The sequence below is a fragment of the Corvus hawaiiensis genome, chromosome Z (assembly GCF_020740725.1).
Source record: "Corvus hawaiiensis isolate bCorHaw1 chromosome Z, bCorHaw1.pri.cur, whole genome shotgun sequence".
NCBI lineage: Eukaryota > Metazoa > Chordata > Aves > Passeriformes > Corvidae > Corvus > Corvus hawaiiensis.
The window spans coordinates 52,667,178-52,691,165 of record NC_063255.1 but is presented as its reverse complement, the minus strand read 5'-3'; the positions used below and the strand labels follow the sequence as shown (position 1 = coordinate 52,691,165).

General features: G+C 42.5%; 1 protein-coding gene across 4 annotated transcripts in view; it reads left to right on the top strand.

The window, feature by feature from the left end:
- The first annotated feature begins 10,730 nt into the window (after positions 1-10,730).
- Positions 10,731-23,988, top strand: part of COMMD10 (COMM domain containing 10) — a 116,679-nt gene continuing 103,421 nt past the window's right edge. For 3 of the 4 annotated variants that reach the window (XR_007200942.1, XM_048291782.1, XM_048291783.1), the window contains exons 1-4: positions 10,731-10,834; positions 10,972-11,062; positions 13,846-13,956; positions 15,717-15,872. Coding sequence is in view for 3 of the 4 variants with exons in the window: in XM_048291782.1 (XP_048147739.1) it covers positions 10,803-10,834; positions 10,972-11,062; positions 13,846-13,956; positions 15,717-15,872 (390 nt within the window). In the remaining variant the exon portion in view is untranslated. The remainder of the gene's footprint in view (positions 10,835-10,971; positions 11,063-13,845; positions 13,957-15,716; positions 15,873-23,988) is intronic. The other variant, XM_048291781.1, reaches the window with a different exon arrangement.

Genomic DNA, 23,988 nt, shown 5'->3' with positions numbered 1-23,988 from the left:
TGAATTGTCTTTAGTGAAGCACCTGGCAGCGGTGCTTGTGCATCTTTATTGCCTGCCTAACAAACGTTAGCATTCTCCATCAAGTAAAAGTATGCATTTCATTCTTCCTCTTCCTTGTGAGCTTTGCTGAGGCACCTAGTCAATCCTTTCTAAATCTTGACTTTCTAAAATTGAAGGTGTTTGAACTGTTATGGGAAGATAATTTTCTTACCCTGGGAAGCTGAACCCCATTACTTGTAATGAGGGCTTTTTTCTGATTTCTCTGCTTGTTAGTTTACTCAGATGTGTGACACAGCTCTTCCTTTTGTGTAGGCTTGTCCAAGAGCCTTTTTATCCTGATGTATTCATTCCTCATATAGGCGAGGCAAGAGGCATTTGAGATAACACTGTTCTTTGAAATGAGGCCACTACTTACCATGTTCCTCTATATATTAAGCAAAGGAGAGTGGAAACAGCTCTCTCTCAGCAATTCTTTCTTACTGCCCAGGCTGAAAGACTGAAACCAACATATTCAGTCAGCACTATTTTCTTACAGCATTTGGCACATTAAGTGTCCACCTGTTATTAATTATATGGCTAAACAGATTGGATATTTTTCCTTCTGGGCAGAAAAGTCTCTTTAGTTCCAGAAGTTTCCTCTTCATGCAAGACACGACAGATTTTAATAACTTATACCCAGTCTTCTTATGAGGTAGGTGTTCTCATTCATGATGGACCCTTTTTGAGGAGTGAGGGTCCCTCTGCATCTTGAAGAAGGCTGCAGATGGTTGCAGGTGATTTCCAGGAGCATGCTGGTAGTGGGGGAATCATTCTTCAGGCCTAGTACTTGTTTGTTTTTGAGGAGACTCTCCCAACTTTGAATATGGCACAACTTTTCTCCCTTACAAGAGGGCATTCTCTGTGACAAAGACCTACTGCTCCAAGACAGAGATATCTCCCAAAAGAAGAAACTTGGGAACAGATCCCAAGAATGTCTTAACACCAAAATCTCCTGCTGACTTGCTACCTCGGAAAGATTTTTTGTTCCTCTTAACTAATGACACCTTAAGCTTGTATCATGCAGGCAGCATGGGCAACAAGCAGGAGGAGCTGGAAGCCATTGTGCAGTGGGAATGCTGTGACACAGTCACCATCAGTGAGACATGGTGGGAAAACTTGCACAACTGGAGTGCTGCGACGGATGGCTACAAACTCTTAAGAAGGGATGGGCAAGAAAAGAGGTGGGGAGGTAGCCCAGTATGTTGGGTGGTGTTTCAGTTGTCTCAAGCTCAATGATTGTGACAATAGGGTTGAGTGTTTCTGGGCAAGAATCAGAGCAAAGGACAAAGCAGATATCCTGCCTTGTGGGAGTCTGTTGTATACCACCAGCCAGGATGAAGAGGCAGATGAAGTATTTTGTAAGTAGTCTCACAATCACTTGCCCTTCTTCTCTAGAGGGACTTCCAACTTTCCAGATGTCTACTGTCAATACAATACAGCAGAGAGGGGAAACAGTCCAGGAAGTTACAGGAGTGTGTGTAAGACCATTTTCTGACACAGCTGGTAAGGGAACCAAGGGGAGGCACCTGTTGGATCTGTTCTTTGTGAACAGGAAAGAACTAGAGGGTGATGTGATGGTCTGAGGCCATCTTGGGATCATGAAATGATAGAGTTTTCAATTCTCAGAGAAAAAAGGAAGGGATCAGCATAACTGCCATCTTGAATTTAGGAAGGTCTGCCTAGGTTATAAGAAACCCTTGGGAGGCAGTCCTGAATTGCAGAGGAGTCCAGGAAGGCTGGACAAGGTTTTTCAAAAAGGAAATCTTAAGAGTGCAGGCTGTCCTCATGTGCAAAAAGACAAGCTGATGTGGAAGAAGGCAATCCTAGCAGAACAGAGAGCTTTGGCTGGAATTCTGGGTAAAAAAGAGAGGAAGGGGAAGGCAACTTAGGAGGACTACAAGGATGTCGTGAGGTTATGCAGGGAAAGAAAGAATGGACAAAGCCCAGAAATTAATCTGGCTACTGCTGAAATGTTTTTATAAATACACCAAATACTTTCATAAATAAATTGAGAAGTGTTTTGACAATGTTCTCTCAAGCACATGGTATAAGTCTTGTCCTGTGCAGGATTAAGAGTTAGACTTCATGAGCCTTGTGGGTCCCTTCCAACTCAGCATATTCTGTGATTTCTGTGATCATGACAACAGGAAGGCTAAGGAGGATCTCCTTATCTCATGGGTGTGGGGAAATGCGTAATGACAAAGGATGAGGAAAAGGCAGAGGTACTTAGTGCCATCTTTGCCTCTGTCTTTAACAGTAAGACAGGTTGTTCTTTGAGTACCCAGCCGCATGAGCTGGAAGACAGGGATGGGGATCAGAATGAAGCCTCCATATTAAAGGGGCTGTGACTTCTGACCCGTTACACCACTTAGACACACACAAGTCCATGGGGCTGGATGGGATCCACTGAAAGTTACTGAGGGAGCTGTCAGCAAAGCTCACCAAGCCACTTTCTATCATTTACCACCAGTCCTGGATAACTAGTGAAGTCCCAGATTACAGGATGTTAGCAAATGTGATGCCAGTCTATAGGAAGGGTTGGAGGGAGGATGCAGGGAACTATAGGCCCATCAGTCTGGCCTCAGTGCCAGAGAGGGTCATGAAGCACATGCCTTCATTTGGCATGTATGGGGCAACCAGGGGATCAGGCACAGCCAGTTTGGGTTTAGGAAAGGCAGGTCCTGACTAACTTGATCTTCCTTCATGACAGGATGACCCTGCCTAATGGATAAGGAAAAGACTGTGGATGTGTCTACCTGGACTTCAGTAAAGCCTTGGACACTGTTTCCCACAACATTCTCCTGGAGAAACTGGCTGCTCATGGTTTGGACAGGGGCACTCTGCCCTGGGTTAAAAACTGGCTGGATGGCCAGGCCGAGAGAGTGGTGGTAAATGGAGTTACATCCAGCTGGAAGCCAGTCTCCAGTGGTGTTCCCCATGGCCTAGTGTCAGGGCTTCGCCTGTTTAATAACTGGTTTGAGTGCCCCCTCAGTCAGTTCACAGATGACACTAAACTGGGGGGGAGTGTTGAACTGCTGGAGGGTAGGAAGGCTCTGCACAGGTATCTGCACAGGCTGGATTGATGGGCCAAGGCCAGCTGGAGAAGATTCAACAAGGTGAGGTGCTGGGTCCTTGGGCCACAACAACCTCATGCAGGCGTTGGAGAAAAGTGGCTGGAAACCTGCACAGAGGAAAAGGACCTGAGGGTGCTGGTCAACAGCAGCTGAACATGAGCCAGTGTGTGCCCAGGTGGCCAAAAAGGCCATTGACATCTTAGTCTGCATCAGCAACAGTGTAACCACCAGTACCAGGGCAGAGATTGTCCCCCTGTCATTGGGCAAAGGTGAGGCCACACCTTAAGTGCTGTGTCCAGTTTTGGCTTCCTCACAACAAGACAGACATTGACTCTGGAGCATGTCCAGACTCTGGAGCAAGTCCAGAGAAGGGCAACAAGAGTTGTTGAAAGATCTGGAGCACAAGTTCTATTAGGAAAAGCTGAAGAAGCTGGGGGTGTTTAGCCTGGAGAAAAGGAGGCTCAGGGGAGACCTTATCTCTCTCTACAACTACCTGAAAGGACGTTGTAGACAGGTGAGGGTTGGTCTCTTCTCCTGGATAACAAGTGATAGGATGAGAGGAAATGGTCTCCATTTGTACCAGGGGAGTTTTAGATTGGGTATTAGGAAAAATTTCTTCACTGAAAGGGTAGTCAATCACTGGAATAGGCTGCCCAGGGAAGTGGAAGAATCACCATCCCTGAAAGCACTCAAAAGGCATGTGGATGTGGCACTTGAAGACATGGTTTAGTGGTTGGACTCAGTGATTAAATGTCTTTTCCAACCTAAACAATTCTTCAATTCTATAAAAACATCCACTACCAAAAAAAACCATCATAGGAGTATCTTCTGTGCTGGTTAAAAAACTGGTCCCCAAGTACCCTTTGACTTTTGCCAGGAGTCCAAATAGCCCACATACTCTCTGAGATATATTTCTTAAGGTAGGAAAATCCTGCTGATGAATCAGGAGTTAGGGATTGTTTCTTGTTCCAGATGTGCCATAGACTCATTCTGGACTTGATGGAACAAGCAGCTCTTTAAGAAGATAAAGTTGATTAAATTGACAGGAAGATAGCAGCCTTCCTTTGGCACAACCTCAAGATCTGAAATGAATAGGTTTGAATTAGCTTCTATTTCTTTCCACTCTAAGGCAAAAATAGTTGATCACATGGATTCCTGTGGTAAGGCTACATGTTACATTTTCTGAATAATGCGGTTAAACCCAGATCGGTGTAAATCTCGTTGTTGAATTCATTTGTGTTATGCCATGGTTTTTAAAATGGACTGTGACTCAGTCACAGTCATAGCTAAATGCAAAGTCTAAGGGAACTCCATTACAAACACACTTATTGCCACCTTGGAAATAGAGCACAAAACCTGAAAAATAAAGAAAGGTGAGTGCCAAGATAAAAGAATAACAGGGCAGAGGCAGTTCTGCTGTGGTTTGAAAATACTCTACCATTGCAATGATCCTACTAACTTTTCCCTAAATTCCAAACAAGCAGTTCACAGTGCACAAGTATAATTCTATTAGGGCAGATGTACATGGGGAAGCAGAAAGTATGTTATACATATTTTTATATGGATTGTGAAAGTTGGTGTTAGATACAAATAACAATGCAGTGCCCATATCTGATAGTTTTCTTAGGCAATTACATAATACCACACTGCATGATCTTACAGTTTTAAATCCCTTAAGAGAAATGACAGAGAACATTTCATAGTCTCTTGGAAATAGGTTTTGCTCCAGATGGCATCAGATCATCTTATACCTTATAAATCAGTCTAAACAGAATATAATTTTCCCTATGGAATAAGTTTGCTCTAGAAACCAGTGTAAAATAAGGGAAAGCAGATCAATGAACTATTCCTTAAGGTCTGTGTGTCCTTCTCTCTCTCCCCATTCCTCCCCTCCTCCCCAGATTATGCAGTTTAAACGATTTGTGACACTGTGAGTTTACTTTTCCTGTCTTTTCCTTGTCCATGGGGCTGCTTTGCTCATGGCTACCAGTGATCCCATTGCGACTTAAGGAAAGGAAGAGTGTAGACTCATATTAAACTACACCCCAAACTAAGATACCACCTCTCAGTCTCTTGTCTAAAAATTGATTCAGTTCATTTAATTTCAAATTATTCTGTCTTCCACTGTATTTTCCTTCTGTTATTACATTACATTACATCATTACCTATCTGGAAGGAGATATTCACCCTCTGCTTTATTAGATATTATTACTACAAATAAGCCAGTCTCAGGGAAATGAATAGTGTGTTCCCATATGATTTTTGCATAAAGATGTTTCTTTCCCTTCTAGCCTCCTCTGTGCTTGGGCATTGTCTTATTGGAGTTGTCTTAATTCCAAAGACTCTGCTGTGCATCTCCTGCCATTTACAAACTTGAAACCTCAGAAAATAAAATAAGACCTATGCACCGCATCTTCTTGTTTGCCTTCATTGCACAGAGTTAGATTTCAAGCTAGAAAGCTGTCTACTAAAGACACTTTCTGTTTAACAATTTGTGTCTACTTGTCAACATCTGAAGTTGTCACAGCTCTGAGGAAAAAAAACCAATAGCTGTCCTTTCATATTGTATTGGATACTTACAGCTGCTTCTAAAACAAAGGCCAATTAAAAGGAAGTATTAAAAGAATTATTAGCATGTGGCTCAGAAGAGGCAAAGGCAAGAGCCATTAAATATTATGACTTTTAAGATGTGAAGGTATGTGAAAGACCATGAACATCTGAGGCTTTATTGGGTGAGTTAAGAGATGGGAATTTTCAATACGGCAGACCAAAGGTGTATTGGGGCACAAGGCTGACTAGGTAGCCAGCTATAGCAGGACCACCAGTCTCCTGTCTATCTCTATTTCCCTACTACTAAAGGGAACACATGATTCTGATTTTTCACTTTCTCAGTATTTGCAAATCCTTCATGTAAAGTTCCACAGTGAAAAATTGTGTAACATAGCACTTCTGAAACACAGACTAGGAATACAACAGATCATAGATAGCACTGTAAAACAACAGGTAGAAAATTGAGATTTTTTTTCCAAAGTAAGCTCCCACATTTTATATAAAAATTGTTATGAGATTCCTATCCAAATAGGGACTTAACATTAGATAACTTAAACCACGAAGTATTCAGTTTACCTTCAGTTCTTTAAAAACAATGAAGAACAGTCAGTCCTGGGAAAAGTCAGATCTGTGGTTCCAGAAAGTCTAGATATTTCAGTTCTAGATATTTCAGTTACAAGACCACTAAACTGTTCCTCCTGGCTTAAAATAAACTTCTGCATATGATGAAGTGCCATTCAATCCCACTGCATCATTAAAGCATTAAAAAAGAAAAAATAATAAAGAAAACAGAAAAAAGATACATTTTAAAATTATTTTCCAGACAATTTTCACTATCCTTTTAAATACCTCCTACAAAAGCGCAATTGAACCTTGTCTATATCCATCCATACAAGGGTAGAATACAGATTTGACTCACCTTAGGGGGAAAACCAAAAGTGGTGAACTAAAGAAATACAGACCAACTTCAGACTTTCTGAATAAATATTCAAATATCCTTAAATACGTATTTGCACCAAATGCATTACAGTTGCTGCAGCTCTTTTGAGTTGGCATGGCAGGATGGGTGATGAAGGGAGAGCAGTGGATGTTGTCTCCCTCAACTTCAGCAAAGCTTTTGACACTGTCTCCCATTACATCCTTGTAGGTAAGCTCAGGAAATGTGGGTTAAATGAATAGACAGTGAGATGGATCAAGAACTGCCGGAATGCAGAGCTGAGAGGATCTTGATCAGCAGAGTAGAATCCAGGTGGAGGCCTGTAGTCAGTGGCACTCCCCAGGGACCAGTACTGGATCTAGTCTTACTCAGCAGGTTTGTCAATGACCTGGATGAAGGGATAGAATGCACCCACAGCAAGTTTGCTGATGACACAAAACTGGGGGAAGTAGCTGATACACCTGAAGGCTGTGCTGACATTCAAAGGGACTTTGATAGGCTGGAGAGCTGGACAGAGAGAAACCTCATGAGGTTCAACAAGGGCAAGTGTAGGGTGCTGCACCTGGGGAGGAACAACCCCAAGTACCAGCACAGGCTGGGGGCCAATCTGCTAGAGAGCAATGACTCTTTATGCCTGTGTGCATACAAGTGTACATGTGCTATACCAAATGTGGGAGAAACACTGCTCTCCTAGATTTTTAACTGCTTAAATTGTTTAACTTAAGTTTTAAGTTAAGTTAAATACTATTAATTTTAAGTACTGTTAAGTTTAAATGCTATTAAGTTCAGTGTTGTTGGCCTTTGGGCTGCATTCCCCTTTACCCTTCCCTTTTCTATCCTTTTGTCTCCCTCCTCTCTCCTCTCAACCCATGTCCTGTCCCCTCCCCACAAAATTTTGGGTTTATTTTGGTTTGGATTGATTGGATTTTTGTTCGCTTTTCCTTAGTGTACCTTGACTATCCAGTAAGTAGTAGAGTGGACCTATAAAAGCTTTTATATTAATATGTTTTTACTGATTGCTTTGCCAGTGATTCTTTAAACAATCTTAAAACACTCATCGTGACATAGGTGCAGGTACAAACCAATAATAGATGAATGGATGTATGAGAAGTCACAACTTTTTAGAATTCTTTTTTAGTAACAGAGAAGGTATTAGGACAAAAAACTATTTAATGGTGCACTTGACAGCACCTTGTCAAGTTAGCTTCATTATTTATTGTTTCCAATCAGGTGCTCTCTTTGCTGTGTTCTTCAGTGAGGCTCTGAACACAGAATCATACAGGGTAGGAGAAGCCTCAGGGCTTGCAAGTCAAACCTCCTGTGTGAAAAGCAGGTCTAGCTGGAGCAGGTTGCTCAGGATCATGCCTAGTTGAGTTCTTAATGTTCATTCTCTTGATTATTCATTTTAAATGTTCATTTTGATGCAGCAAAGTGTGAAAGAAAACACTTTAAAAAAGGTCCAGGTTGTAAAGCCAGAGAATTGGGAGCAAACCTGAGTGGCACATCCAATACCTGTACCAGCTGGAACTTTATGAAATAAGTAAGCAATTGTCTAGACATCCAGCCACCCTTGCTCATTTTGCCTTAACAAACTTTATAATATAAATTCTGCTCTTGGGGCAAATTTTCTAGGACAAGAAATTATGTTGTTTGGTTTTTTTCTTCTTCTAGTGTGGAGCAAAACACTCATTCTTCTTTTCTAGCCAGGTAAATTTCCTGCAAGAATATTGTTTTTTCATGTTTTATAAGAGCACAGAAAACCAGATGAAATAGTTGAATGTAATTGTATTTCATCCCAGAACAACAGCTTGAAAAATGTAATGGCCATTCGTAACAGTGACTGTGGGTCCAACTTCTGGCAAGAGTTTGTCTTGGTTTAAGACAATTTAAAAAGTGGACACTCTGAAATGAGTTACCTCCCCTTATAGTTTTAACCAATCCCTTTCCACCATAAAGAGAAATGAATATGAGCAGATATAAGTGAAAAAATAACAGTTAACTAACACGCAAAACAGCAACAGGCAAACAATAACAGTGAATAACCACGAGATAAAAAATTGCTAAATCTCACTGGCCCTCCAGGAAAAAAGAGAAACCTAAAATGGTGGAGTGGTGCCCCCTCCCTCCCAGGATGGTGGCCCCCATAGCCAGCAGTGTGCTTTGAAAGACAAAGGGAAAATGGTGAGAAAATCCTCCTGGGAAGTAGGAGCTTACAAAGCAGTTCTCGTGGCAGATGGGAATTACGGGCATCACCGGGGTGTGACCCTGGCCCCACGGTGTCAGCCTCTGGTTCATCAGGTGCTGGTGCTGTTGTTTCTCTGTCTCCTGTCACCTGCTGGACTCTGCTGGCGTTGACGCTACTATTCCTGAGCCATGGGTGTGTTGGGAGGGAGCAGGAGGGAAGAAACTGTCTCTCAGCATGGACATGCGGTGACCCGGCCTCGACTAACTCAAGCTTCACAGGGTCAACAGGTGTTGCAAAATTCACTCTGAAACAGGTTCTGATTACAAAATGCAGCTTTTTGGGTTGCTGCTGTTGTGAGCCCAGAAAAACCCACCAGAAATAGCCTCTGCCTTGACCAAATGCCACGAGGGAAAAGAGCACTTGACTTGGGTGCTCCAACTTTTTAAAGAGATTGGTATCACCCCCACCTGCCCCACACTTCTGTTTCTGTTTCTGTGGCGCTGGGCCTTAAAGTGTCAGTAACAATTTCGGGCACAGATAGATACGGAATACAATAACATTTTGGGTTACCCAGGACAGAAGTATAGCACAAATGTTTTTAAAGTCTCAGGCAAGAATTCTCTACTTTCAAATGCCTGATGGAATATGGGGATATTTGTCACTCTCTTTTTTTCTCCTAAAGTTGCTTCTTAAGGCCAAGTCTATTTAAACAGACATTGTCTTTTCAGATGTTCTGGCTGAAATGCTGACCATGTTGAAGTTGACTGCATTGACTAAATTCTCTTCAGTTCATAGAGTGAAGATTTCAGCATTTATAAAACATTCTTCACAGTACCCTCAAAATTTTCCAATGTTTTCCCACCTGTCTCTTGAGCTTACCATAATTATTACCATTTATTACCTTCATGACACACCTTATGAACCTTTGCACCCACATTCAAAAGACTTTTGAAGACTTCTAATATTTTTAGTTGGCTTCCTAGGAAAACAAGGCTTACACAGTTATGCTGTCTGTCCCTCTGTTTGCTCATCCCATTGTCTTTGATCCCATTTTTTAAATTTCAGCCAAATATAATGGAAAATAAAGATCTCACAGACATTACATCCATTCAAATGGAGTAGAAACACACAATTCAATGCTTGAAAGTTAGTGGTTCTGTTTATGTAGCTTGACAACCTTGTACTTGGCCTGAAACAAGGCACGGTGTGCTCTTAGCCATATGTAGGGGAGTTCAATGGCGTGGGATGGGGTGGGACTTTGGGAGTGTTACCTGGGCACAGGTTATTGGGGGAAGGTGGGAATGCAGCCAGTGTCTGTAGATTCCACGGCCTCCAGAACAATTTGCTGTTGCCACAGCGATGTTCCCGGCCTACCAACAAGAACTGTGATGATGGGTGTTTCAGGGGCTGACTGTGCACTCCCACGTGGGAACAAATGGAGCCTGAGGGGCTGAGGAGTTCCACACAGAGAGGACTGAGGGATGTGGCACCAGGATGCGGACTCGTCCCCGCTGCCTGCTGGTGGGCACCACGGCGGCTCGGGCCCGTCCCGCCGGGTGTTCAGCCGCAGCCCCTCCGGCCGCCGCCGCCGCTGTGGAGCCCCCCGGGAAGCGGCCCCGCGCCCTCCGCGCACGGTGAGGGTCGGCACCTTCTCCCAGGCTACCAGCGACGGGACGAGAGGGCACAGCCTCAAGCTGCGCCATGCGAGGTTTAGGCAGGACCTTAGGAAGAATTTCTACACAGAAGCTGTGATTAAACATTAGAATGGACTACCCAGGGAGGTGGTGGAGTCACGGTCCCTGGGGGTGGTTAAGGAAAGACTGGACGTCACGCTCCACTGCTTTAGTCTCACTGACATGGTGGTGCCGGATCATGGGCTAGAACACAACGATCCCAGACATCTTTCTCACCCTGGTTCACTCCCTGATTCTGTGGGTTCGCGCTGCCCTCGCCGCGGGTGGTGCGGCAAAGCTTGGCCCCGCCAGGCCGCCGTCGGGGGCGGGTCCGCGCCGCAGCCATGGCGGCGCCCGTCGTTCCGGAGAGCGACAGGTACCGGTGCTTCGGCGGCGCCGCTCCCGCCGGGCCGTTCTGCCCCTCCGGGCCGGGCGGGGCGGAGCAGGTCTCGCCACGGTGCCGGGGCGCAGCGGGGCCAAGGCCCCTCTGACCCCCTCCCTCCTTCCTCCCAGCATCCGCAGGGCCGTGTCGCTGCTCAACGCCGTGGACCCGGGCCGGTTTCCGCGGCTCCTCTCCCGCCTTCTCCAGAAGCTGCACCTGAAGGTTGGCGGGGCGCGGGGAGCCGGCGGGGCCCGGGGAGCCGGCGGGGCCGTGTCACACTGGGGCGGGGCGGGAGCGGGGGTTCGGCGGTGCTGGGAGGGCGCGCGGCCGGGCCCGGCCGGAGCTTGGGCAGCGCGGCTGCGGAGCCTAAACCACCCGCCACCATCCCCTCCTTTAGAGGGTTTTGGTTTTTAATTTAATTCCTCACTAATTATTCAGAACTTTTTCGGGGGAATGAAATAAAAGCCGGTAACGAATGGCGCGAGAAGGTGAATGGCATGAGAGCGAGAGATGCTTGTTGTAGCCCACTGCCCCCAGGTGCTGGCGCCTCCGAGAGCGGTGTCAGAGGACGCGCGAGTTGCTTGACTTTTTGCACACGCTCCGCCTCTGCCTTCACGAGTGTTGTCCACAAAAATCGAGTTTTATACTGGGTTTGCAAAAAGCCGATGGTTACACACTCGAGCGAGAGATTGATTATTTATTTTAGGATTGTGCAGGCCTGATGTTCAGTGCTATTCCCCAAGTCAAGCACCCTAACCATAAAAACTTTTTACCATTTACACATTTTAGCAAACAAAGGCTTCAGTGTTCATTGGCAACAAGTTGCATAGTTTTTATTAATTAATGTTCTATCTTCTACTGCTTAATCATTCTCTTGGTTCCCATGCTAGTTAGTCTGCGTGCTCACTCTCTCCTTTTGAGTCAGTGGGCTTCATGGTTTGGTGGTCATGAATCAGTGGCCACGGATCGCCCTGCAGGAATTACCTTTTACCCAGTCCGAGCTGATTTCAGCACAGTTGCTGAGTTGGCTTTTTTAGTTTCTTCCTTATCTTGGGAGTTCTGCCAAATGTCCTTGAGGCCCATAAATTCTGCATTCTTTATGTTCACTATCAGTGGTACATCCTCCTTCCCAAGTTTTGTTAACCTCCCCCTAGGTTTGAGGTCACTGACACATGTCAAGCCCTAAACCTTAACAAGGCAATTCTTCCAACAAGTAATCTGTCTTTCTAAAACCTGCACATCCCTTAGAGCTTGTTGGCTTCTCTCTGTTCACCTTTTTTGTTGATTAGGCTTGACGGTATACAAACATCAAAGAACATCCTTCCTTAAGAAAATTTTATGTGTTCCACATTTTACAATACAAGGGAAACACTAAATGTGTGTTTTATTTATTTTTCTGCATTTGTGCATGTCCATCAACTAAAGACACCTGTGGAATTGAGGATAAAAATTAAGTCCAGAGCTTTCAGTGAAAATTTCTGTCATCTTTGCAGAAGATGTTTATAAATGCAGAATTAAAAAAGTAAATCAGAAGTCAGTTTCATTGCACAGTGCCAAAATGTCAAATGCAGGCTAACTCTAAACTTTGTACTAAATATTGCAGGGGAAACTGTAAAATGAATCTTACACCAGAAATTATTTTGTCAGTTTCATTGTCTTTCAGTCTCAGATTTTGTTTATTCCCTTGTTTTGTGTTCAGAGAAAGTATAAAAAGAAACACAGAATTTTATATACATGCAGGCTGAATGGTACAGTACTACTGGAGCAGCATGGAAAAAATGCAAATATATTCAAGATTATATATGTGAGACTGTAAGGATTCATTTGATTCAACTGCTGTTTTTGGGGTTTTTTTCTATTAACATCACTAGCTTGGGTGCCCTGTTAATTGCAGAGAGTTTTCTCAGTGGTTTCGCATGGATATTAACTCTTTGGTAACTGAAATGCATCAGCAACCTTTTGTTTGTTTGGTTTGTTCTTTTTTACTACTCTGTAGCATTTTAGTAGCTCTTCACAGTTTTAACCAGCATTTACACGAGCTGAAGTGGTTATTTTAATTCAGCCCACTCAATCTCATGAATAGTTTTGCTGACCTTTCTAAAGTACCTAACTATAAGTACCTAGTTAAATTGCTGGAAACTTGAAATGAACTTCATTGCCTTAACAAGGCAGATACTGGGAGCTCTGTGTTTCCTTTTAACAGCTAATGTTTCAAATAATGTTTCCATTTTGATACTCTTGTTACAAACGTTGTGATCATTGAAAGTTTTGTGTAATTGCATCATTTTTTTTATTTGGACAGCTAAATTGTTTTGCTTGTGAAGCTCTGCAGTTTTGGATTACTAAGTGGTCTAAATGTGGTGCTTTGATGTCTGTATTATAGATTTGTTAGTAATTAGGTTTTAAAAGTGTCTGTATTTTAAATTACTATTTAATTTGCTGTGGTATAGTAAGTACAACTGCTGTGTTTAAAAATACAGCACATTCTTAATTGTCTTTAGTGACACAGTAGGCTATAGATTCAAATCTGACTTTCAAAATAAATGTACATTAGGCCTTTATTTCCTTTGCAACAGCATAGGTGATTTTTAGAAGGGTATCCAGAATGGAAGAAGCATACATAACTAACTACAGTTTTGCCTTCTGTTTCTGGGGTGTGATTTAAATAATGCTCTTTGTACTTGTCTTACTTTTATTTATAAAAGGTTGTTGGAGATGATCTGATAATTGAAAGAAGAATATTTCTGTAGTGTCTATGAGGTACAAAGAGAAAGCATTTTCTGATGTCTGTCAGGTAACCCTGTGGTACTGTGTTGGCTTTTAATTTCGATTTTCAGTGAGAGGAATTGTGTTTTCTGTTGGAAAAGAGCTTTGCTTTGTGATTTCTATTTAGAAACAACTGGATAGCCACTGTGTTTACAAAGATGGGGAGAAAGTTTTTATTTTGACAAACATGCTCTTGGTCCTTAAATGAAATGTCAGGACTAACCATTTTTGTGCTTCAGGCTGGAAGTACCTTCAGTGAAGAGGAGGAAGAAAAACTTCAAATAGCTTTTTCATTGGAAAAACAAGATCTTCATCTGGTTCTTGAAACTATATCATTCATTTTGGAACAGGTATTTTGTTTTCATCATTATACATTGATAAATGTATTTTTTTATCCAACTGTAGATTTAAAAAATAGGACACTGAAGTTAAAAAGGAATTAGTGAAAACATATCTGTAGTATATTATGTATGTTTTGGGATTATGATTTTACTGCTTTTGGTTTCATGCCTTTCTGATTTGGATGGGACTAGGTGCCTTTCTGGAGTGGTTTTTCTGCTAATGTAAATTTATGCTAATAGTAGAAGCAAGGTCTGCATGACTCCACGGGAACTGTTGATAATTATGAGATATACTGTTCTCTCTTATTCATTGTAAACAAGCCAGCCCTGCATTTTTTAAGTTCCTGTGAGGAAAATACTAGATAACATTACTGAGCACAGCTTAAGTTACTTTAAGAGTCAGTTACGGAAAATTTTCGTGCACAGAAGCAGTCTGTAGTGAGGTGAACAGGCACACCTAATGTAGCTCTAGTATTTGGATGAGTGGATGACTGCAAGGTGTAGTCACCTTGTAAACAGAGGTTTTCTGATTCCATGGACTACCTCTACTAAGGTTGGGAAGCTGTTGTATTACAATAAATAAAATAAATTAAATAGGTAAATAGGGTAACTGTTTTAAAAGTTGTCAAGCGCATGATGTTATCCATCCATTTCATGCAAGTATAGAACATGTAGTGTTGTGCAAAGTGCATGCATAGTGATGGTCTGTTGTGGGATTTAAATCTGGTCCTTTCTTACACGTCAATTTATGATCAGTTCACTTAACATATTGCGCTGCATTAGAAATAAACCAAACAGTCCTCCTCATGGCTCCCATCCACCGAAAAATGAAAGTGAAACCTGAGGTCACCTCCAGACTGGAATTTTTAATTTTCATCTCAGCAAAACAGCAGAACTACCTGTTTATTGCCTTTTCCTGATTTCCTCAGACTGCTTAATTGATATTATAATTATTGAAGATGAACAGAAAAAGCAGTTAATTCTTTTCTTGCCTTTTTTTGCATTTCAGATAAAGCAGTTAATTCTTTTCTTGCCTTTTTTTGCATTAAAAAAAAAAAAAGAGTGAAGAATATTAATATCTGCCAAAAAAAAAGGAGTCCCAGATGGATTACATGTTGTATGAGCACTCTTTGTTTTCCTGCTGATAGCTATGCTTCTTGGAGCAGCTGCTTGTTCTGTCAGACCATAACTGTTTTAACAGCCCTTTGGTCTATGGAGGCATTATAGATGAAAAGACTACTGTACAGTCTTTGCCACATATGTTGTTTCTTTTTTTTCCCTGACCTGGTGGTGACACAGTCCTGTTTTGAAAGTGAAGAATGACACAGAGTGTCTTCCACAAAAAAATTGACACTAATAGGGAGGTTATATCTAACTCAGTTTAGGCAAACTGTTCTTGGTTTTTCAGCATATTACCTTGTAGTTTAGGTTTGCTTGAATAGTGTGAATTTGGAAAAGTTCTCCTTTCTTGATAGTCACAATTGGCTTCAAAGCCCATTTTTTTTCACTGATAACTGTACATATACTCAGATCTGGCTTGTGTCTACATTATTTTTTTGTAGTTTCTCTATCTTGAGAAGAACATTTTGAGATAGTTACAGTTTTCTGTCTCCCAAGTTAGAGGGTTAATGAACAGGCTGCATGTAGTTCCCCCAGTGGAGTTGCTAGTAAAAATCTTGCGTGAACACTGTGACCATTTGTGCTAGAATGTATGTGGTGTGGCTTGTAGAGCAGCACTCAGCAACAGCAGGTATTTTTCCTTTTCACAGGCAGTCTATCACAATTTGAAGCCTGCTTCACTGCAACAGCAGCTACAAAGCATTCACCTGGATCAAGACAAAGCTGAAGCATTTGCTAGTGCATGGGCAGCTGCAGGTCAAGATACGATTGAAAAGTTCAGGCAGAGGGTTTTGACCCCTCAGAAGGTAATGTGTGTAGTTTTTCTTCTGAGAGAGAATAAACTTGCATTAGTTTGTATTAAAGCAAGGAATTTAAACTAAGGTACAAAGTTTGTGGCAAGGCAGGGTACTTCCAGGTACTAGATAAATTTGATCGAGACAATTGAATTCTGTTATCTTACAAAGATGTTGCATGTTAGCTGAGCTGCTGTAACTGTTGGAACCTGGCTATATATGCACTGTTAGCAGCCTATGTACATTTGGAGATGTTTGTGAACAGGCTTTACAACAGGGCCAGGGTACCATGTGCTCACGAGCATTTGTAGTGGTTGAGCTCATCGGGCCGGTGATTCTCTGTACTTGTATCTGAGCTCCTGCCATATTTAATTTTGTAAGCTGGTTGGGTAGTGAATTTTGCGAGATACTTATTATAATTTTGAGGTGTTTTTCTATGATGGCATATAATCTTGCTTCCTATGTGCTTGTTGCCAGTTAAAACTTCCTACATGCTATGGAAGTCTCATTGTATCTTTAGGCATAGATGTCTATGTCTATGAGAAGGTGTAATACCTCATTTTGTTGCTTCATAATAACCCTTCATATACCCTATATATATACATATATACACATAACGTATGTATTCTATATACGTATGTATTCTATATACATATAACCCTGTATATAGAATACAATTGTATATAGAATACCAGTGTCAGCCGGGATCAAATTTTTAGAAAGAATTGTGAAACACTGACTCAATTATTCTTACTTTATTTTTATCTTTATCTTTGCTTTATATCTTGTTGGGATAAGATTCAGTTTGTTACTTAATGATTTGGCGAGTAAAATAAACATAGAAAATAAATTGTATGTATTAAGTATACATAATGCACAGACAGAACTAGAACAACATAATTTGTACCAGCCTGCTTGCACTTAAATAAATCTAGAATTTCACTTTGATGTAAAATTCACATTTTGAGATGATGTATGTCTATGGAACAGACTAGAGATACTCTGAATTGCATCACAGTTGATTTTTTTCTAAGTATTTAAACTTGAGCCTCTGTAAAACTGGGTAATTTTAGACACAAAATTTATAGGATTCTGATATGCAAAATTATAATAACTCATGAACCTAACAGAGTAAATGACTGATAGTACAAGTATGCAAAAATAATTGAATCGGCAAGATATTTTGGGTTTCTGTTTTTTTTTTTGAAGTAATGTTACCAAGTGTACAAGTCCCAAAGTTTAAATGGTCAGTGGTACCGTAGGTATACAGGCAAGTATGACTGTCCATTGAAGGAGGTAAGTAATTGGAAAACCAACTGAAATAATGAAAGATTATAAAGTTAACTTTTCAACATGCAGAGTATATGTGCAGAATGGAAGGCAGTTCTGAAGACAGCCTACAAAGCAGATGTTTTTAAAAACTTTCTTCAGCCGGACTATGCATTAGTACATATTTTACTGCTGGCTCTTCAGCATATGAGAAACTAATAAAAACACCTTTCATCCTCTTTCATTTCCAGCTTGTAACATACATACCCGTGGTCCTTCTGTGACCTGGTTTGGGAATGACATTGCTTGTCTCGAGTTTTGTGAGCCCTGTAACATACAGTGTTTCTGGTGTATGTCAGGGTTTTGGAGGTTCTTTCTAACTTCAGCACCATCTCCTAATGATACGGTGTTTTCCTACTATATTGCATTCCATATAAAGAAGTTTTAAACTGTCATTTTTAATTGAGCTTGCAGGAAAGCAACTGCAAAAATGTCATAGTGCAATTTACTTGCTTTTTTGTGTGAAAGCAGGTTTAAATACAGGTGTGTGCCTCTATATATGCTACACCATCATTTTCCCTCCTGCTTTTTTCCCAAATAACAGGTTGAGTATCAGTTTGAGTGTAATTTGAGTTAGAACTTGAATTTGCTTTCTCAGTTTGTTTTTAAAGTCTCTGAAGTATTAATCCTGTAGACTTGAAGTTCATGAGAGTTTCCTTAAAGATTGAGTTCACAAAATTAATTGCTGAATAAAGAATTTATTCTGCTAGCAAGACACGCAGAAGTAAAAATTTTTTAAAATTGCAGTGTAATGGAAGAACAACTTGTCATCTCCTTATAATCTTCTGAATCTCTTTGTAATATCTTGCAAGTGCAGTAGGTGACTGCATTGTTTCCTTCAATATTCTCTGTGTAACTGCATATCTGCATGCATTTTCTGTATTACCTTTCTGTACCTTGAAAAATAGTGGGCAAAAATACTCTCTTACTTGTGGTACATTGCTGTAGTAGCCAATTTTCTGTAAATGTTCATCACTGTCTCTTCAATTAAAGTTAAAAAAATGTTATAAGCTTGAAAAATACTTACATAAGAGTGGTTGCTTTTTAGATTAGATATACAATTTAGGTATTTATATTGATTTATAAATTATATTTACTTATTTCTTTGTAAAAGGAGATGGCATTGAATTATTAATAGCCTCTTCAACATGTGTATATAGGTGTAACATATAAATCAGTTGATTCTATAAATAGGCCCTGTATGTCGGTATTTGTTTACATGGCCATATATGAGTTCCCACTTTACATTGTTCACTTCTCTTCCAGAAGAAATATTATGTACAGAAAAAGAATGACATTTATATTATCCCAAGTTCCAGCAACATAATCACAGAACAGTTGAAGCTGGGAGGAACCTCTGGCATATATCTGATCCACCCCCTCTGCCCAAGCAGGGACACCTAAATCCAGTTGCTGAGGACCATGTCTAGACAGCACCTGAACATCTGTGAGGATGCAGATTCCACCACCTTCCTGGGCACCCTGTGTCAGTTCTTGGCCGCCCCCAAAGTACCTAAATGTTTTCCCGTGTTCAGAGAGAGCCTCCCGTGTTTCATTTTGTGCCTGTTGCCTCTTGTCATGTAACTGGGCATCACTGTGAAGAGCCTGGCTCAGTCTTTATAGCTTTGCTTCATGTAAGGAGTTAAAAAACTCTCTTGGCTTCTTCTCATATGTGAGGTCCTCTAATCCCTTCATCATCTTCGTGGCCTTTGCTGTGCTCTTTCCAGTATGTCCATGACTCTTATACTGTGGAGCCCAGCACTGATTATCCTACTCCAGGTGAGGCCTCACCATTGTTGAGTACAGGGGAAGGACCATTTTCCTCAGCCTGTGGGCAATACTCCTCCTTGTGCAGGCCAGGATGGCTCATGATCAACTTGGTGTCCACCAGGAGCCTCAGGTTCTTTTTCACTAAGTTTCTTTCCAGCTGGACAGCATCCAGCTTGTACTGGTGCTTAGTGTCATTCCTCTCCAGTGCAGGACATTTCACTTCCTCTTGTTGAACTTCATGAGGTTCCTGTCAGAACATTTCTCCAGCCTGTCCAAGTCCCTCTGGATGGCAACACAACCCTTTGGTGTACCAACCACTCCTCTCAGTTTTGAGTCATCTGCAGATTTGCTGAGGGTGCACCTGTCTCATCACCTAGATCACTGATGAAGACGTTGAACAAAACTGGACTCCATATTTGTCCCTAAGGTATGCTCTAGTTACTAGCCTCCACCTAGACTTTGTTTCTCTGTTTACCAGTCATTCAGCCAGTTTTCAGCCCACCTCTCTGTCTGCACTGTCAGCGTACATCACCAGCTTGGCTATGAGGATCTTACGGGACACAATGCCAATGGCCTCCCTGAAGTCAGGGCAGACCCTGTCTATTACTTTCGAAAGTCTTGTCTACCAAACCAGTCTTTTCACTGTAGAATTAAGTTGGTCAAGTGTGACTTCCCCATCATGAATCCATGCTAACTACAGCAAGTGATCTTGTTCTTCACATACCTAGAAATGGTTTCCAGAATTAGTTGTTCCATCATCTTGCCAGAGACTGAGGCTGACAGGCCTTTAGTTCCTGGTGTTCTTCTTTCCTGTCTTAGAGATAAGATTGACATTTGCTTTAGGTAGGAATCTTGAGGATTGATGCATGGTGGGGGTGTTTGGATTTCTTTTGTTTGTTTGTGTGGGTTTCTTCAGACCGATTTATTCATGCTCTGTGCATGATGTTGGATTCATAATGAGGCTTTTTGAATGGGGTGTACTTTGTAGTTTTGTTTGTGATTCAGATTCCAGGAATATAGGTGTTATAGTAGTGGATCAGAAAATTTATTTGTTGTGTGCCTGGTCTTTGGCACCTCGGATGAAAGCATAGAGGTGGAATCCTTTAGTTAACATGCTTGCCGGAAACTTATGCCTCATGTCAGGACTTAGAACTTGCCCCCTCAAAAGATCATTGTTTCTCACTTATGAGATATCCTACTTAATGAATGTGGAAGTTTAGTCTGTGTACTTGCCTGATTTCTGATTTTCTACCACTTGAGGGAAAAGTGATATGTATTGATGTTTTTTAAAAACAGTATATCCATTATCTTTTGATTATTAATGCATATCCCCTGTTCCATTGTGAGAAATGCTAAACAAGAATGTGGTCTTTCTTGGTTTTATTTTAAACTACATTGCGTGTAATTTCTCACTCATTCCATGAAAGTTTCCTGCTTGCCATTCTTCATGTTACCTGTCCTGGACATACTTCTGTTGTATTTTGGGAATAGCTAATGTGAATAGAGTATGAAATAGACTTAGGAGTATTAATACTTTATGTGGTGACTGTTATAAAAGGACTGGGACCATCACGACTTAATGTCATGACAGTAAGATTGCATGCACTGTCAGCAATATTGTGGATGACATCAATCTGAGTGGTGCAGTCGGTAAGGTAGAGGGAAGAGATGTCATCCAGAGAGATCTTGACAGGCTTGAGGAGAGGATCCATGTGAACTTCATGAGCTTCATAACGCTTAGTGCAAAGTCCTGCTCCTGAGTGAGAGCTTCCACTGGTGTGAACAAAGACTGGGGTAATGAATGTATTCAAAGCAGCCTTGCAGAAAAAGAACTTGGAGGTGCTGGTGAATGAGAAATTTGGCGTGAGCCAACAATGTGCACTCATAGACCAGAAATCCAGCTGTATCCTGGGCTATTGTCATGGGTTGCAGTGTATTCTATTACCATCCCCATCAGCCGTTGAAATCAGGTGGGGCAGTGTTTCCTTGCCTCCTCCCCCCAGACTATCTTTCTGTTAATGGCCCATCATTGTCCTGCCGCCTGACTCAGAAATAACTCCCTCCGGACTATCTTCTGTTAATGAGCCTAATCAACACTTTGCCTCATGACTCATTACCCCATTGTGAGATGCTCCACCCAGAGGGAGGAACCAAGCATCCCATCGTGGATATAAGCTGAGGCTGAACACCAGAGACACCGGGCTTCCCACTGGATTTCCAGAGGACAGGAGCTACACAGCCACCACTGGACTTCCTGAGGAAGAGCAGACTGTTTTACTACAGGATCACCGCTTCAGAGGACTGCAGCCACCTTTCTACCAGACTGCTACCACCACCCTGCCTAACAGGGTGTCAGGTTGTACCTTGACTCTGTCAGTTTGACAGTGTTTTCTTTTACCGTTGTTTTTTCCCTTTTTCTTTAATTTCCATTAAATTGTTATTCTGACTTGGTGCCTCCCACTGGTTTGTTTTCAAACTAGTACATAATTTGGCGCCCAATGTGGGGCTTGCTCTGAGAAAAAGTCAGAATTACAATTTTGTATAAACAGAAATCTATTCACCATGGTGCTCAGCTGGTCTGCATGGGTACTGTATCTTGCTCTCTATATTTTTCCTCACATGGGGAACTACCTGCCTGTTGTATTACTCCTGTTAAAACCAGGGAATGGTATGAGAATTGCTTTATTGGTTCATTATGTCTATAGCATAATAACCTGCGAGGCGATGAATACCATTCGGAATATATACTCAATTTTGTGTGGCTGTCCTAGTCTGGGCTCCTATGTCTGGGACCTCTTCAACAATCACAGCCAGCCCCTGGTGGGAGGAGTAGAGAGTGGTTTCTTCCAGCCTTTCAGGCCAGGCACAGCAGTTTTTGAAAAAATTGAGTTCCCTCTGGATGTTAAGGATAGTATAATCTTCTTGTCAGTTCTCTTCTCTTTTTTCTCTATGGCCTGCATTGTGTACACCATGCTTAGAAACAAAACACTACTTAGTGTGGTGCAACGTCTGCTTGAGGAGGAGGTAAAAAGGAGCAAAGCAGCAAATACCATGTCTACACAGACTGTCACACAGAAAGGAGCCAAAAGCAAAGCAACCGCATCCATTTCTACGCAGACCGTCACAGAGGAGAAAGGAGCCAAAAGCAAAGCAACTGCATCCATTTCTACGCAGACCGTCACAGAGGAGAAAGGAACCAAACAAAAAACAACAGTGTCCATCTCTACACAGACTGTCACAGAGGAGAAAGGAACCAAATGTAAAACAACAGTGTCCATGTCTACGCAGACTGACTCAGAGGAGAAAGGAACCAAAAGCACTGTCAGCGTCCCCATGCAAACCATCACTGAACCAGAACAGCCTAAACCGATTGCAGTTGCCCCCGTGCAGAAGAAGAAATCAAAAAGCAAATCAGTCCGCATAGTGACTGACGAGGATGCAGCAGGACCTTCGCACCCAGCAGAAGAGGCAGAGCCAGAGATCATCACTCGGTCGCTATCCCTGGGTGAGTTGCATGCCCTGTGGAGGGAATTCACCCGCCAGACGAACGAGTCTATCCTGACCTGGCTGCTCCGCATCTGGGACGCTGCAGCCAATGACACCATTCTGGACGGAAGTGAGGCCGGGCAACTGGGATCTCTGTCCCGGGATGTGGTCATTGACCAGGGGATCGGGAGAACCCAAGAAACCCTTAGCCTCTGGCGGCGACTGCTTACAAGTGTAAGGGACAGGTACCTTTGTAAAGAAGACCTCCAGGTGCACCAAGGAAAATGGAGCACAATGGAACAAGGTATCCGGTGCCTGAGGGAATTGGCTGTGCTGGAGATCATTTTCTCAGAAGATGAGAGATTTCCTAAGAGCCCAGATGGTGTCCAGTGCACGTCACAGATGTGGTTGAGGTTCGCACGCCTTGGACCAGAGATATACTCCCGTTACCTGGCAACGCTGCAATGGAGGGAAGGCGAGGACAGGGTGGGCGTCTTGGTGAACAAACTGAGGATTTACGAGGACACCGTCACAGCCCCGTTTCGCACCCATGTCTCATCCGTGGAAACAAGTCTTTTGGCTGAGCAAGTCCGGAGCTTGATTGAAGAAGGCCATCAGAAATTGAAAAAGGAACTTAAGGAAGAGATTTACCAGATCTCACCAGAACCAACAGGAGTCTCTGCCATTAGGAGCCGGCGACCCCCAACCAGGGAGAGAGGATACACCCCACAAGGTAACCTCTGGTTTTTCCTTCAGGAACATGGAGAAGACATGAGTAAGTGGGATGGAAAACCCACCTCCTCCTTAGCAGCTCGGGTACGTGAACTAAAAAGAGGGACAACTACCACAAGAAGCGCATCTAGAGTCAACATTGCTCCGGTCTCCCGCACACAGAACTCCAGACGGTACAGGAATGATAATATGACCGATCCTCTTGAAGGGACCTCAGGAACGTATTCACCGGAAGGGAGCAACATGCAACATGACCAGGAATAGAGGGGCCCTGCCTCTAGCCAGGTAGAGGAAAGGGAGAATCGGGTCTTTTGGACTGTGTGGGTCCGATGGCCTGGCACATCTGACCCACAAAGATACACGGCTTTGGTTGACACCGGTGCTCAATGTACTCTGATGCCATCAAGGTATGTGGGAGCAGAACCCATTTCTATTTCTGGGGTGACAGGAGGATCCCAGCAGCTGACTGTACTGGAAGCTGAAGTGAGTTTAACTGGGAACGAGTGGCAGAAACACCCCATCGTGACTGGCCCGGAGGCCCCGTGCATTCTCGGCATAGACTATCTCAGAAATGGATATTTCAAGGACCCAAAAGGACATCGTTGGGCTTTTGGGATAGCTGCTGTGGAGACAGAAGATATCAGAAAACTGAGTACATTGCCTGGTCTCTCAGATGACCCCTCTGCTGTGGGACTGCTAAGAGTTGCAGAACAACAGGTGCCAATCACCACAGCAACAGTGCACCGCCGGCAATACCGCACTGACAGAGACTCTGTGGTTCCCATCCATGAGATGATTCGCAAACTGGAGA